Source organism: Mastacembelus armatus, chromosome 10 (assembly GCF_900324485.2).
Source record: "Mastacembelus armatus chromosome 10, fMasArm1.2, whole genome shotgun sequence".
NCBI classification, from domain to species: Eukaryota; Metazoa; Chordata; class Actinopteri; order Synbranchiformes; family Mastacembelidae; genus Mastacembelus; species Mastacembelus armatus.
The window spans coordinates 6706146-6722950 of NC_046642.1; the positions used below are offsets into that span (position 1 = coordinate 6706146).

The 16805-nt window shown below is 36.8% G+C and overlaps 2 protein-coding genes across 4 annotated transcripts; both read left to right on the top strand.

The window, feature by feature from the left end:
* Positions 1-9935: 9935 nt before the first annotated feature.
* On the top strand, positions 9936-11743 carry LOC113144393 (uncharacterized). 2 transcript variants are annotated; one of them, XM_026330423.1, is made up of 6 exons: positions 9936-10016; positions 10142-10468; positions 10651-10995; positions 11148-11282; positions 11381-11436; positions 11536-11743. In XM_026330423.1, the coding sequence occupies exons 1-6, from the start codon at positions 9962-9964 to the stop codon at positions 11668-11670; spliced, it is 1053 nt and encodes a 350-aa protein (XP_026186208.1). In that variant the 5' UTR covers positions 9936-9961; the 3' UTR covers positions 11671-11743. The 2 variants fall into 2 exon arrangements, with proteins under 2 accessions (XP_026186208.1, XP_026186209.1); XM_026330424.1 differs by having other exon boundaries at positions 11151-11282.
* A 2225-nt stretch (positions 11744-13968) lies between these two features.
* Positions 13969-16600, top strand: LOC113144394 (signal-regulatory protein beta-2-like). 2 transcript variants are annotated; one of them, XM_026330425.1, is made up of 6 exons: positions 13969-14412; positions 14648-15001; positions 15105-15455; positions 15760-15900; positions 16010-16044; positions 16136-16600. In XM_026330425.1, the coding sequence occupies exons 1-6, from the start codon at positions 14367-14369 to the stop codon at positions 16253-16255; spliced, it is 1047 nt and encodes a 348-aa protein (XP_026186210.1). In that variant the 5' UTR covers positions 13969-14366; the 3' UTR covers positions 16256-16600. The 2 variants fall into 2 exon arrangements, with proteins under 2 accessions (XP_026186210.1, XP_026186212.1); XM_026330427.1 differs by having other exon boundaries at positions 14648-14977.
* The last annotated feature ends 205 nt before the right edge of the window (positions 16601-16805 follow it).

Sequence of the window (16805 nt, forward strand, 5' to 3'; positions counted from 1 at the left end):
CATTGCATCAGTGTTGCAACAAGGCTGTCCCATGTCTAAGGTTTCTCTTAAATGTGCCTTTTTTTTTTTTTTTTTTTTTTTTTTTTTTTTTCAGGGAAACAAAGGCTTCAACTAGTGAATTCTTTGCAGCCCAGCTTATTCCAATGCTCTTTACAGGCAACTGACAAAAAGCAAATATATGCCATACGCAAGTTCACATTTTTTATGCAAGTGTAAGTAACGGGTGTCAACCCAGTCAAGCAGATGATGATGTAAGTATTTTAAAAAAGAAGGGGTTTAAGTGTCCTATGCTACCTGTGAAGCATTGCAGAACAGAAACAAAAAATAAAAAGTGGTAATTGTTTCCCGTATGATTATCCCACTCTGGTCCAACTGCAGAAACCAGTATTTTTTGTTCTTGATTAGTTCGTCTGACAAAATTCAACTTTACTCCTATAACTGGCATTTATTGACCTTTCAGCCACATGTCTTCATCTTAAGTATTCTGTTTACTCATGTTGCATTCCCAGAAAAGCTTGTTGGACTGAGTTTAGGTTGTTTTTTTTTTTTGTTGTTTTTTTTTTTTTAAATCATTTATCATATGGGCAGAAATTCACTTCATTGCCTCTGCAGCAATACATCAAGAATTTCCCCTTCAAAGGAAAATAATTTCCTTCACTCCCCTATGAGTTTCCTTTTACAAAATTATGGCATCACAGGAAGCAGGCTGTGCTATTTGGAGTGTAACAATAAGTCTAAAAGTGTTTCTAAACCAGGGGTATATAAAAGCATATATTATAGGGTTTAAACATGAGCTAAAATACACCATAAAACCAATAAAGGTGTAATTTAATGATTTGATCGGTATTTTTCTATATGCGAGTGAGACACAGTAATATGGACAGTAACACATTAGAAACACGGCTACAGTAATGCCAAGAGTCCTGGCTGCCTTCAGCTCAGATTTCTTAACAGTTATAATACCTGAGCGTTGGAACTGGACAGGTGCAGTGTGGGAGCGTATTGCCCGAGCTTGTGAGACTGCCACCATAAATACTCTGAAATACAGAGTTATGATGATGGTAATGGGGATAATAAAGTTCACAACAAGGTCTGCATCTCTTGCAATGTCAATCACACATTCCCCATAGCAGTAGTTATACCTACCTGGTTGTTTCAGGCTGTCATATAAAAAGAGAATGCTAATGAAAAGAGAGTAGTTCCAACATAAACACACACAAACTTTGCCTCTTTTCAGTGTGACTTTGGTGGAATAATGCAGAGGGTAACAAATAGCCACATAACGGTCGACTGATATGAACACTATGCATATTACTATGCTGCATGTAATAGTGAACATTAGTAAGTTATACACAACACACACAAGGTCACCCAAGTACCAGCAGGTAGATTTTAAGATAATTTCACCAGGTATCACCACAAGGCCCACAAGAAAGTCTGAGACAGCCAGCGAGAGCAGGAGCAGGTTGGTGGTAGTGCGGAGCTGCCTGTAGTGAGAGAATATTATCACTGATAATGTCAACACCACAATTATCATCTTTAATAAAAGTGCTTGAGTAAAAAAGCTGTGGTTATTTTTTAGTGGTGATGTTCTACTGCTGCTACTTATTCCTGTAAATCTGACTTTAGCAGTGTATTATGATTGAAGCATGTTTCTCTGCCTGAAGTGGGAGATGGAGATGATGACCAGCAGGTTCAGAGCTGTGGTGAGGACAGACACAAAGGAAAGAAAGTAGAACATGACTCCAATTTCAGGATGTGCTGACTTCCTGCAGGAGGTGTTGAGGAGCTGAGGAAAGCAGAGTTCAGTTCTGTCCAGGCTCTCCATCAGAGAGAGGAGTGGTGGTGGAGTTGCTGCTGAGCCCTGGCAGTTTTGCAGAGTGCAGCTTATTTATCTCCTCCTTTCTCCACCACCCTCCTCTCCTCCCTCTCACTGTTTCTTGGACACTGACCTCCCTCTGTGCATCTCTCCCTATTTGTGGTGTTGTGTGTTTACGTGCATGGAGTGAAAGTTTTAACATCACTTTGTTTCTGCAGATATAATAGTAAATTGTTATTGTCTTAGTTTGGAGGTTTCAGTGGAGTTTTGTAAGTTTTTGAGTTAAAGGTGTCCAGAGATATGCAGTGCCCGCTGTCATGGGGTGACATTTGTACCAGGCATTGTGGCATCAGAAGAAAACATTCTTCCAGCTGTGGGAGAGTCAGGCATGTGAATTTGTCTTTTTCCTTGAGGATGAATACTGACTTCATGAAACAGGAATGGCTCATGTGTGGACTCACTGAAACGCACCTCTTTCATCTAGTGATAGAAGCCAGAGTAAGATCATTACAATCGTACTTGTATTATTTTCCTTATTTATGATGAGCCACAGCACTACTCCATCAAAACAAACAATGAGGGGGAAAAGACCCTGCAGCATCTCAACTATGCATTGCTCCAAACTATAAACTGCATTACCCCTGTGAGACGGACAAACTCACATTTGTAGTTACTTTAGGTTACCTCAGCTCCTACACAGTTCCTTAAAGTCATCACACTTATACGTTTAATGGTTTACTTTGTCATTCCCCACAGTTATGTAAATTATTGGAGAAAGAACTAACAGTGCATATAAATGCTTATCGCTATTTGAACAACAGCATAACATGAAAATCTTTTATGAAACAAAACTTAAAAATTGCTAGTATGCAAAAAGTCTTTCAAAAAGAAAACCCATCATTCGTATATATCATGTACAACATGTTATTTTTAAGGTCACTGTAGTCAGCCCAACAAACTGTGCTTCATGTGCGTCTTTGACATGCTGTTACACTGGTCTACAAGGTCAAAGCCTGGGAAATGAAAGTAGCTAAATTTTACCAGAATTGGGTCGCTAAAGGAAAATTAAGTCCTGTGTGCAAGATACAGCTTCAGGTCCAAATTACCTCAAAATAATTCAAAACTAGCAGTGGGTCTGCGAATATGCTCTTTACATTTTCTGCAAAATGTGATTATAGCAATGAGACTGTTGCCACACCAATCATTATAAATTTATCTTTTTGATACCAGTGACATATCCCTTCATTTATTGGCTTCTCATGTAACATTTTCATGCTTTTTTTTATAAATGAACAGACCAGTTGTGGGTGGGTTGGTCCTATTGCTGTGTAGCTTCCCAAACTATTAAGATACAGCCTCAAAATTATACTGTTTTTAAGCTTAAAGAAATATGCTGTGAATAATATTGGATAATTACATTACAAGCTCTTTCATCAGATGAAATGACAAGGTTCCACCTGTATTAAATGGTGCTTTTTGGCATGCACACTGCCAGGACTGAGAATTCGAACCTAGAAAGCAAAGTGGATAACCACACCCACACATGGACCAGTCATTTGCTAAATTCAACACCAAAACCTTGACATTTGCTAATAAAAGACCATTAAATTACAGTTAATGTTTAGTATCAAAGTGAAGATAACTTTATAAACTTTAATGTGGTACCAGTGTCATTGTTCTACCGCACTTTGTCAAGAAGTTACGAGGCATCATGATCATCATACCCCTCCCTTATAGGCAAATATATTTGCCTGTGTATAGACAACCAGCACCTTTATCACCTGTTTTCCAATTCATCTAATCACAATATGTAATCTTGGAGGTCGACAATTTCCCAAAATTTGTAGACCAGTGTTATTTTTATTCTGTTAATTTTATGTTCACACCCATAAGAGCTGTGTGAACTATGTATACTTTTTTTAAATTGGCCTCTAAATGGATGATAGACATCAGCCTATCATCCATCCTCACTATTACATTTGTCACTTGATTGACATACAGGACAGTCAGTCTGACATCTCTTTTCTGACACATGGGTCATCACGCATGCGCGTTTCCGTGCCAGCTGCTGCGAATCTCTAGCAAGCTACCGAGTTGCCTAGTTCCGTCTCCAATTTATTTATGGGATCATGCTGTTATGCAAGGTACACCAACATATATTGTGTATATTTATATATGTTTTATATTTTTATAATAGGTAGATCATTTTGACTTGGTCATTTTATAAGTAGCTTGCAAGCCTAAAAAAGTGTGGGCACCCCTGCCATAGACCATCACAGTTTCCTCAGGTCTAGGTTAGAACTGCCAGGGCTGGGATTGAGTATATCTATATTGTTATGCACAGCATTTTTCTTGAAGAAAGAACTATGTGTAGAACTACTTTACTTTCTCCTGAGCTAAGTTACCACTGCTGTTCATGAGTAGCCATGTGTAGATTTCAAGGTCGCATTGGTCTATTGGAACATGCCAGGAGACAAAGATTCGCCCTTTCTGTTTTTGATTTGCTCTGACCTTTGCTAGGGGGAAAAGACAATGTTACAGACATGCAAAATCTTACAAATACTAGTGTGACCAAGGAAAACAATTTAGTTGCTGTTGAAGAACAGCTGGCAGTGGCGGTGAGGAAGTATGAAACTCTTTAGAACACATCTTGTAAGGCATATAAAGACAAACAAATGGCTAATAATTTGTAGATTCACTTCCAAGGTGAATCAAGAAAATGAACAATTTTCTCTGGTCTTGCAGAGTATGCATCATGCTAAGGTGTGCAGCTAAGTAAACTTAAGCTGGCAGTAGTCACACCATGGAACTTTAAACCCACACTTTAAGTAATAATGACCCAATGTTCACAGACAGAACAGTCAGGTATATTGCTATTTCAACTGATTTATGGTTTTAATCTCCACCATGAAATCCACCACTACCTTCTTCTATGTTGCTTTTATGTGATTGGCAGATTACCAAATAAGTGTACAATTTTAAATACAATATAATACTAAATATATATTCATTTTAAAAATAAAAAAAATAAACCGTGCAGTTTTCTTCCATGATATCATTTTCTTATTTAGTGTCCACTCGTCCACATCCAGGTAGAAGGGCTGTTTGACACAATGGGCAATGTCTCACATGTCCCCACAACAACACTTGGCTGCCCACGGATGTGCCAACTTAATCAGCTTAATATGCTGAGCTTTCTGCCGATTATGTTAAAAATGGCAACATTCAACCTGATTGATCAACCAACAGATTAATCAGTCAACCTCTGTTTGATTAATCAATAATCATTTCTGGCTATTTGATTGTGGTTGGTATCTCAAAATGTCAGCAACAGATCAAAAGTGGCGTGCTAATACAGTTTTGCAAGTTATGAAAAATATGTCCTCAACTAAAACAACATCTCTGTTTACCTTTTGAATTATTGGACTCTTGAGCAATGGTTGCATCAGTACTTGATGCTTGGGGACTGTTTATTTTTGACCTTGTATTTTCTTAACACCTCTAATTGCAATGATTCATCAGAGGCTCAGAGTCAACAATAGGTGTGGGGAAAAAACTGCTTAGACAGGCTCTCAAGTGCTGCTAATGACCTACACGCAGGGCAGTTTGGTGTCTAGAGACAAATTAAAAGTGAGCGATTTGTGCTGGTGTGTGTGTTTGCCAAAGAAGTAAATTAAAGTTGGTATCGGTGAAAGTGTAAGTCAATGAAACACGATCTGGACAAAAGTATGTGGGTGCCCCATCACACCTTGTCTGTGGGTTAGGTTAGTAGTTTTACCAATGAAGGGAAAATGTATTCCTATATTAAATGGTGGTATTTTTGGCTGTAGTAGGCTTCCAACCTTGTGGCCACAATTTATGGAGGACAGCAATTTCACAACAGTGCCCATTGGAGAAAGGTTCTGTTCTTTTTTTTTTTTCTTATATATACCCAGTTTGATGTGGATAAAGTTAACTAACCTGTACAGAGACATGAGCTCAGCCTCGTCCATCACCTTTAGAAAGAATCAGCTGGAACTGACTAAGGGCTGGTAGATATAAAAATTGTCTTAAGTGACTTTTCAAATCCACAGAAACATATCTTTCAGGTGTTTTACCTCTCGTGGGGGGGAGAAAAAAAAAAAGAGGAGGATCCAACTTTGTCTTCAGATGTCAAAATATGCCAATGTTTCAAAATTAGATTAGAATTCTGCCTGAAAAACTGGATGTAAAAACACAGGAGAGGTTTCTTAGTTGTTTACAGGACAGGTGCTCTGGGTCGCTCCAAGGCCTTGTGCCTCATTAGAGATACGTTTCAGAAACTGATTTATTTTTTTTAATCTTTTAATTTCTCTGACAACATTAATCATTATGGAAAAATTGTATTATTACCAGTTTGAGTTAAATCTACTTACATAATCTAAAAGGCAGACATGTCATTGTGGTACAGTTCAGTGACATTTAGGTTAAACATGCAAGAAAAAGTCATGCACAAATACATCAATATATGGACCTTGATCCTCATTTTCAAATCAATCTGTTTCCTACCAACAGGAGGCAGCCATGTTAAGAGAGAGATTTGTTTGTAGTATTTAATAAACAAAAAGGGTTCAAAACCTTAAGGTCAGAGCTAAGAGACCAGAAAGCAACTACTATAGTGAATATAGGGGAGATAAAATGTAGTCCATGCAATCTTAATGCTGTGACTCTAGAAAAACAAATCTAAAATTTAGCAGCTATAATTCATTAGCAGATTTTTAAATGTGTATTTTCCCCATGATGCTGTGGTAATCAAATTGCACACCCTGTAGGTTCACAGTTGGGTTAAGTTTAAAGGAGTAGTATTTTTAAAATATGAATATAAACTATGACCTTTATGCTCTTTTCTGAGGGCAGTTACATCGATTCTTTCGAATACCTCATTAATATAAACGAGACGTATGAACGTTGAATCAGCTTTTAAAAACATTTTAAAATAACATAAGATAAAATTGGATTTGGAGTAGTTGTGCAAAACTTAATGTTCAAAATTTGGAAGATTAGTATTTCCTAAAACAATGCTGTATTCTTAGGGATGACTTCTATGAACAGCCTTGTTTTCTTAACTTTGTAATGTGCTTTTATGATGGAGTATAAAAAAAAAAAAATGCTTCTTCTGGTTTATATGTTATTTGTTCTCCTAAATTTCATCAAAACAGTGAAATCTGTTTATTTCTTACCCAGTGTCACAACACTGTGGTTTGCATTTCCCTCCCATTGTGGTGTTGAGCCAAGAAATCAAAGTTCAAAATAAATTCTGTAAAAGACTCTGCAGTTTACAGAGACGTCAGTTTTGCTGGTAACTGCCGCAGTGTTTGTCATACAGGTAAATATGGTTTTATCACAAAATAGTTTGTCTAATAGTTTTGTCTAAGATGCACTTGTTAAGACATATCTATATATATATATATATATAAAAATAAATGACTTACTGTTCCGTTTTAGCTGCAAAGAAGAAAATCCTGTCAGCCGTTCTGCTTTACACAAAGGGTTTGTTTCTTTTTATAAGTATCTCCTTGTCAAATTGGTAAAATCCTCAGAAATTGATGGCAAGCTTAATTTGCAACTTTCAGATGTGTATTGTTTGGGTTTTTTTTTTCTTAAGCCAGCAAGCTAATCACACTATAAAGCGTGTTTAGTTACTCCACTGACCATCTCATAATTAAATCTTCCTGTGTAGCCATAAATGATCTAACACAACTTTTCAATTTCTTTACTAGGGAATGATGAGGATCTTATTGGCTTGTTTGCTGCTGCTTTCTGGCACTGTGCTTTCTCAGGATGCAAATGTCAGCTTCCGATACAGGAAGTTTATAAACCAGCATTTGATTGGGCAGATGAGTTCTAACAGGTGTGATACTGTGATACAGCAACGAGGGATCACCGAAACTAACAGTAATATGTGTAAGGGGAGAAACACCTTCATCCTTGCTTCCACCAATGTAGTTACACCCATTTGTGGGCGTGCAGGAACGCCACATGGTGACATGACCAGAAGCACCACACCCTTCCACATTATTGTCTGTACACTGAAGAACCAGGGTGCCAGGCGTCCCCACTGTCAGTACCGGGGTCAAGCTCACACCGCCTATGTCATAATCAAATGTGAACAAGGCCATCCTGTACATTTTGATGGAGACATTATGTATGTCAACTGATTAAACATTAGTTATGTACTTCAGTGTAATGTCAAATTAAATACATTTGACATCTGTCTTTTTTTTTTTGTTTTTTTTTTTCTTTTCTCCAAACAGTATAATCATCTCATTTTTGGCTGATTAATGGCAAATAATGCAGACATCAGTTTTGGCTCTAAACACTCACTAATCTTCTTTAGACATACTGTACTCCACCTACATGATATCAAATAGCAGACTGGAAAGATTAGTAGTTAGCCTGCCGTTGTATATGTTTATTGTATATGCTGCAGATGTTGGGGGATACAAAAGTAGAACTAACGTGAGCATGAATATTGGAGGTAAAATAGTCAAGTCACCAGAAATAAAACTGTCTGTTAGATGTGCAAATAGGCTACAGTTTGCTAACATGTTTGCTGTATCATCTTAAAAGGCCAAAAATGAGCCATTGCTACTTTAAACTGTTATTAAACTGAATGGGCCATGACGACATATTCCCCATCTCCTCTAAGCCCTTCCCCTTGTGATTCTATGCCATCCATTACTTATACCTTGAATCTTGACACAGTACATTTATCTTGTCTAAACCAATTGCTATAGAATGTTTACAGTTTAATGGGGTGAAGGTTTTGTTAAAACTGAAACTAAACTATGAACAACAAATATTTGGATAACCCGTGTCACCTCCCTTCTGTTGCTAAAACGTCTTCTGACCAAAACACAGCAGTACAATGAAGTGTGTGTGAGGTTTATATTTATGTATGCTGTCAAATTGGAAGTATAGATGACATCAGTGTTGGAAAACCAGGCTTTACAAGTCATCACAGTTACTTGTCTTGTACGTAATCCAATCAGAATATAATTATTCTCAGTAGGTAAACTAACATTAACATTTATTTTCTAACTTTACGAATTCACTTATTGATATTATACTCCATTCGACTGACTCTCATAGTTGAGAGACCAAGGCAGACCTTCATCCGAAACTTATTTGGGCCGAGATGTCCTACTATTTTGAGATTATAAGAATGCTCCAAATGCCCACAACGAACAAGCATTAGTTTAAACTACAAAACCACCTCCCAGCAGATGGCAGCAGAGTAAAGTAAGAGAGATGTGGCTGTTTGTGTTAGTATTGTGTTGAAAAGGTGATACACAAGATTTCCTGGTTGGGAGACAGAAAGTAACTATAAAAGTTGCCATTAGGTAAAAGGTAGTACATAAAAATGCAATGCTGCATCTGCAATTACAAAAATAAGTAATACTGAAGTTGCCTTATTAAAACAAAGTAATGTACTTTTTTTCACAGCTGGTTATCTGGGAATTAACCATCCTTGTTGATCGTTAGGATGGATAGATGGCCAGTTTAAGCTCACCACTCACTTTGTGCTGGCTTCAGTTGTCTCTTTGATGTTGTGCTGAATTTGGATTGTTTACCTTGTTGCTGCACTGCTGTTTAAGGTTTTTGAAGATTGGCCTTTGTGACTGACCATCAACCTGAATTATGAGAAACTGCTTATTGTATGTCAAAATGTCCCTACATGTGTATTCTGCTTTGAACGATGATGATCACTGTTTTGTGTTAGACGGAAACTCGTTTTAGTGTTTGAAATGCCATGTGTGCTATCACCTTCAGATGTGAGGGGGGGGGGAAATGCCCCAAAGAGAAAGTGATAGCAAAAGTTGGTAGAATGTCATGAAAATGTTTGAAATTAATTCTCATCAAAGTTAAAATATTATATTCATCTATGGGGTGTTAATGAAGTGTATTTTAATTTGATTTCAATGACACACAATGTAGAAGTCAAACTGATGCTGTTCTATACGCAGTTTGAAAAGCAGTAGTTGACATCATTTCCCATATAGCCCAATGAAAGCCTGTTCTGAAGCTGTGCCCTCCCATTTCATTGCTCCCTCCCATTTGATAAAATGACATTAAGATTAACCACCTTGCATCATGACCTAAATTAACTGCTGTCTCAGGTAGATGAACCAGAAAATGCTGATCATATTTGGCATAATGTTCGTGTTCACAATTGGATGTAAGTGTGTAAAAAAAATTTTTTATCTTAAATTATTTCCACTTCCTTACAGTAAATTAATAGTTAAAATACTGTGTGTGCAATGAATCTGTCCGTGGTCTTCTGCAATGTGATCTATTTTTCAGGGTGCATAGATGACCGAAACATTTTGACAAAGACCGTCGTTCCTGGAGAAGATGTGACTTTAACATGTAACCGCCAATCCTCAGAATCAGGAACCTTATTTTGGATCAGACTGGCTGCTGGAAATTTGCCTGAAGTCTTAGGAGCGACTTATACTTTTGATAACGGCTTTACGAATAAGACTCCTCGAATCATAGCAAAACAAGAGCCTGGAACATTTATTCTACATGTTACCAAAACACAGCTGAGCGACACTGCGTTTTACTACTGTGAGAAACATACTGAACTACGAACAGCATTTCTGAATATTACTTTCCTGAGAGTCAAAGGTAAATGGAGCAGTAATCACCTTGTAAACATTCAACATTTTGTTTATGTTTTATAGGGAAAGTTGGTGGAATCCTCTGGTTTATTTCACTTTTAAATAAGTGCTTAAGCACTTAGAAAACATTGTTTTTGTAATGGATTTGAAGTTTTATATGAAGTTGATATTTGTCTTCTGTTTTTCCAGAACCCGAACGAACTATTGTCTTTCAAGACCGTCTATCTGATCCCGTTCATCCAGGAGACTCAGTGACTCTGCAGTGTTCAGTCCTCTTGGACTTAAAGCAGAACACATGTCCGGGAGATCACAGTGTGTACTGGTTCAGAGCTGCATCAGATCAGTCTCATCCTTCTTTTATTTATGCTCATGCAAACATTGATGACAAATGTGAGACGAGTCCCTCTTCACAGAAATGTGTCTATAGCTTCCCTAAGAACAGTGTGGGCTCTTCTGATGCTGGGACTTATTACTGTGCTGTGGCCACGTGTGGAGAGATAATATTTGGAAGTGGAACAAAACTGGAAGTTGATGGTAACAACATAATTGTCATCTACTGTAAACTTATACATATTTAATATTTCTATTAAATATCAAGCATAGTTATCATCTCACCAATAGGCAACATAAAACTTTGGCATTACTGTCCACTAACTTTGTCATTTCTTCCTTTTCTTGTGTTTCAGCAGGCAGCACATGGTGTTTTGGTGATTGTCAAAGGGCAAATTCAGTTCTGTTTCTGTTGTGTGTTACTTTGATTCTATGTTTGCTTGTTATAGCAGTGCTGATCTACATCAAGAAAAACAATCAGTGTTTCAACGGTAATACAACTGCGTTAGTCAGTCTACAGTTCTTTCATTAGTTTGTATCCTTAAATCTTTACTAATTGTTATTCATGGTTTTTCATGCCATTATCCAGTTTTTGCTTTGCAAAAAAATACTGCAGCACCCACTAGTGATGAACAAAGTCAGCATGTAAGTATTTTAATTTGGTTTCATTTTGGAAATCAATAGTGTTTCTCATCTCATCAGATCTTTTAAAGATAACACTGACGTGTTGCCGTATTTCTACAGATCGATGACGACACACTGGTTTATACTGTGCCAAATTTTGCAAGAAGGACAACTGGCCAGAATTTAAGGAGAAGTGCACATGCAGTCGTGGGAGAGAGCATCTATGATGATGTCAGGGTTTTGGGGTACGAATAGCAACACACGCGTACACGCTGGATATTGTAAGTGATGTTTCTTTAGTGTGTATGGTACAGCGTATGTAAACTATGTAGCAACATATGTTACCTTATATGGCATTTATAAGGTACAACTTTTCCTTTTTTTACAAGTAGGAAAAGTTGTACCTTAAAAAAGTTGTACCTCAAATCCAAATGTTTACTGGGGGGGGGGGGTTATAGTACCATCTGCTGCAGGACTCAGTTCTTTTTGTCACTGAAGATACTGTATATTTCTTTCTTTGTATTCTTTTTTAATATATATTAATTCTTACATGACAAATAACAGGCTTGAAGAATCTAACTTATCTTAAATATTTTAGAAGGGATTGTATCTAAACTTTGTCCAGTAATTGAAGAAATGTTTGACCAGAAGAACCATATAGCTTCATTATGTGTACTTATCCGAGAGAGCACTGGGATAGGCTCCAGTAGATCCCCGTGACCCATTAGGACAAAGCGAGTATAAAAAAATGGATGGATGAATGGATGTGTACTTACGTTAAATTTAGGAAAAATATTTGAGAAACTGATTTTTTTATTTAAGAGTACATTTTGTACATATCAGCACTATTCACATCATATGTTAAGTTGCCACAGTATATTTGAATATCAATTTTATTGATTTTATCTGACAGGCTCAGTACACTGATGTCCCATTTGCTTACCAAAGCAAAATAAATTGCCTTGTGGTTTTGTGTCTGATTGCAGGAATTCATTGGATGTTGTATAGCTAATATAACATACTGTACCAGTTATATAGTGATAGAACAGAGAGAATATAGCTATAGTATTTAGTCAATTTTGCACTTTCACTTGTTATAGTATACTCCCATTCCAAGAATGGGAGTTAATTAATTACAATTGATTTTAAGCAGCTCTTGTACAACTATCTTATTAATAATATGGAAAAATCATTGTTTTAAAAAAAAAAAAAAAACACAAACAAACACTGAGTGCTTGGAAAAGAGCTTGAAAAATCATGTTGTCCAGTGTCAGCATCAGGCACTTCATGTGAACAGTACAATAATCCACCAAAGAGATCACTGTAACATCTGCTACAATGATAGTTTCAGTATGCTCTCTCTGCTTCTATGAGTTTATCATGATTTGCACAACCACAAGAGGTCGCCTGTTAGCGCACAGAGAGGTGTTTTAAATATCATATACCCAATACTGCTCCTTTGTGGTCCAGTATATTTAGGCTGCTAAGAATGGCTTCATTATAATTCTGACAGAAAAAACAACCGCACAAAGATATTCTCTAAAACAAGGTCAGTTCACCTCTATGGGAGGTCGAATTTGCATGTTGACTGCTAAATGGTTAAACCATCAGGTTGACTGTCTGGTACCACCAAGTGTCAGCAAGAGTGGGTGTTTCCTGGTTTCTCAGAAAATGAAAGCAGCTCAAATACACAACATACCTCTGGTGTACGTCCTACATACAGCCATTTCCTTTCTGAAATTGAGTTAAGAGGTAACCACACTTTTTTAGAACAGCCATTCCTCTCCATCTTAATGTTATCCAAGACAGCAAATCACTGTACAATCACCTCTGAAGTCCAGACTAATACTTCTCTCGTGAGCTCAATGCTTAATGATCAGGCAAAATGACAACATGTTTTAGTCAGTGAACTCAATCTTCTTTTGGTTTGAGACACACTACTAATGTAGTTCTCATCAGTGTCAGTTGGTCCACCTCCAGTGAGAACATTTGATGGATTGCCATGACATGTTTTCAGTCCTAGAGGAGTATTGACTCTGGTGATTGCCTGAGTTCTTGAGTGTCATAAACGCCTTACTGTCATAACACGTAGAATAGATATCTGTGATGCTCAGAATCTCTATGGTTTTGGTCATCCTGTGATTTTACAGGTAGCACTACCAGCACATGAAGTTTTTCACATCCTGTATAATATCTCAATATCTAATTGATGGATTGGCATGAAATATAAGACTCACTTCTTATATTATATTATAGACCTCAGACTCACCCTGAAAATAGTACATTTTGACCATTAGTACTAAGATCATTACTATCACAAACACCTGCTTAACATCAGCAGTCTTATTGTAAGCTTGCTAGCATGGCAGTGTCAGCATTTAGCTGGCGTATGGCATTGCAGAACTGCTAGCATGGCTGCTATCTTGTTTACTTGTTTTTGTGAAACAGTGCCCAAAACATCTACCTGTTTGTTAAACTTCTGTTGTACTCATAAAAGAAGTCACTCTGGACCCAAAATTGACTTGGAGAAAAGGCAGCAGAGTAGATGTTTTGTTCTTAAGCCATTTATATTCATATCTGTTCAATTTCCTTTGACATAAAATAAGCAAATAATTAAGTTAAATGAGATTTAACTCATTTTAAGTATGATCACAGACCAAGATTGCTTGGTTCTTGTTACTCAATCTCAGAAACTCTGTCCAGTAATTTTATTTTAAAGAGTAATTGTACTACAGTTTGACACACTTTTCTTCAGTTAGAACAAAACCACAAAGCCCTAAAAGTCAAAAAGTTGCACAAGAACGGTGTGACAGGAAATGATCTTTTGAGACATATGTGGTGCCAAGTGGATGCATTAAGCAGTGTGACTTATCACGGACCTTCCAATGTCATCACCTTTATTCCTTGAGAAATAAGGAACATCAAATACCCTGAAAAGAGACGACGTTAAAATGATACTTTTATGGATTGTATTGCTTCTTCTGCTCCATCAAGGGCGTAAGTGATTTCTAACCACTTTCAAACAATTAATGTATTGAGCATTGAGTAAAATACACATTTGTTTTTAGAATTATATGCAGTAAGGGAATGCAGCCATTTCTATTTTTAGTTGTCATGTAGTGTAACACATGTAAAAGTATGTGATTAAGTTATGTACATTTGTATCTCATTAAAAAGTTTATGTAATAAATACTTGTCTATTCTCCTCCCCCCCCCCCCCCCCCCCCTTCAGATGCACTCATGTCGGTGACCACAGTTTACCCTGGTGAGCCTGTGACCTTCAGATGTTTTTACTCTGATATGGAGCATAGTAATGCCCGAGTCAAATGGTACAGACAGAGTGTTGGTGATGTTCTGAGATTAATTACTACACTAATGAAAGCTACTGCAAGTCCTACATTTGAACCAGGTTTTCCATCCTCACGTTTTAATGTGAAGTATACCACAACCTTAAGCAGTTTGACCATTTTGAGGACAATACAAGAAGATGAGGCAGTGTATTACTGTGCAGTCCTTACCTGGAATAAGGATCAGTGGAGTGGCACATATTTGAGTGTAAAAGGTAACGGATGGCTGTGTGCAGTTGGTAATATCAGATTTTTATTCCACAAACATTTATATTTATTTTATATTTTATTTAAATATATCATAAAGAATACATTTCATTATTTCCACTTTTGTATTTATAGGAAACTCTGAGAGGACATCGGACTATTCAGTTGTTCAGTCGACAGTATCTGATCCAGTCCGTCCAGGAGACTCAGTGACTCTGCAGTGTTCAGTCCTCTCTGACTCTGAGAGCGACACGTGTCCAAGAAATCACAGTGTGTACTGGTTCAGAGCTGGATCAGATGAATCTCATCCAAACATCATCTACACTGATGGAAATAATGAATGTGAGAAGAGATCTGACACTGTGAAGAGCTGTGTTTATCACTTCTCTAAGGACATCAGCTCCTCTGATGCTGGGACTTATTACTGTGCTGTGGCCACATGTGGACAGATATATTTTGGGAATGGAACAAAACTGGAAGTCAAAGGTATCTATATTCTGTTTAACTATTTCTGCCCTTTTATTACTCCTTTGTAAGTGGATTTAAAGTTGAAATAAATATGACACATTGAGACCAAGACGTCAGCTTGTAATATTAATGTAGGGATGAAAAAAGAAATAAGAATCTCTGGGTGTGAACCATTTATGGCTGCAAAGCATGAGTTTAAAATGACCAACTCACTTGTGAGTTAGTGTAAAATAAAATGATCAAGCGAATGTTTTTGACAAGTAAAAAGCCACTTCTGTTTATTCAAACTAATAACTTTTGTTTGTGCCTTTTTATGTTTCAGGAACCAGCTCATGGTCCGTTGGTTTTCTACACAGGGACAATATCATTCTGCATATCCTGTGTGGTGTTTTGGCTATAGGTCTGATTGTTATAGCCTTCCTCATTTATGCTATTAAGCAAAACAGCTGTGATTGTTGCAAAGGTAATCTATATTATATTAATTTGTTAATACTGATCTCATTAGTTTTTATAAACATGTATTAAAGCCAGCAAAGACTCATTTTTTTCCTGTTGACTTTTTCATATTGCAGCTGATATTTCCCTGAAAGAAAAAGTTGCAAAAAAAGTAAGACACAGTTATTAAAAAAAAACATTGCAGTAAAATACCCTTTGATTGGTGTTTGTCATCTTACATAATTTGCAATACATTTCCTCAGACAGATAAAGACACATGGATTTATTCAGCTGTTGTCTTCACCATATTTGGATCTGGCACTGATGGAGCAAGGGACAGAGAGAGGATGTATGCTGCTGTCAAAGCTTTTGGATTGGATTAGCAAGTTTGCTGAAATGTTAGACTCTTACTATTACTATGTGTAAAAGTTAACATTATTCTCCTCAAGGCTAAAGGTTGTTTATATGCAGCTAGTTAGTAATGTTTGGAATTAGGAGAGCTGTACACAGAATATACATGTTTTAATTTAATGATGTTCTCTATTTTACCTGTTAAAATAATGCATCTATCCTTGTTTTGAGACAAAGACCACAGAGCAGGAAATCTTAACTACATATAAATACATAAATATATTCAAGTCATGTGTTTGTGTTGTATATATGTGACCACACAAGGTGTTTGTCCTTTCACTTAATTATGTCAATGATTAAAATGAATTTGGACTTTACCTGTCATACTGGTGTGACAGATTTTTGCAGTGATGGTTAATTTTTCTCATTGTCTGATTTTCCAAAGGTTTATGCTGATATGCAACACTTGAATAAGTGTTTTGTTTTTTTTTTGTCAACAAGACATGAGCAACAGATTTACCAGAATAAAATCCTTCAGAAAACATTGATATTGTGCCCTACACCTATGCCTTAAACTTAGAG

Coding starts and splice junctions, on each gene's coding strand:
- LOC113144393 (XM_026330423.1), top strand. CDS start 9,962: ATGAACCAGAAAATGCTGATCATATTTGGCATAATGTTCGTGTTCACA. Junction 10,996..11,147: donor AACAAAACTGGAAGTTGATG/GTAACAACATAA, acceptor CTTGTGTTTCAG/CAGGCAGCACATGGTGTTTT. Junction 11,437..11,535: donor GTGATGAACAAAGTCAGCAT/GTAAGTATTTTA, acceptor GTATTTCTACAG/ATCGATGACGACACACTGGT.
- LOC113144394 (XM_026330425.1), top strand. CDS start 14,367: ATGATACTTTTATGGATTGTATTGCTTCTTCTGCTCCATCAAGGGC. Junction 14,413..14,647: donor TCTTCTGCTCCATCAAGGGC/GTAAGTGATTTC, acceptor CCCCCCCTTCAG/ATGCACTCATGTCGGTGACC. Junction 16,045..16,135: donor AAGAAAAAGTTGCAAAAAAA/GTAAGACACAGT, acceptor ACATTTCCTCAG/ACAGATAAAGACACATGGAT.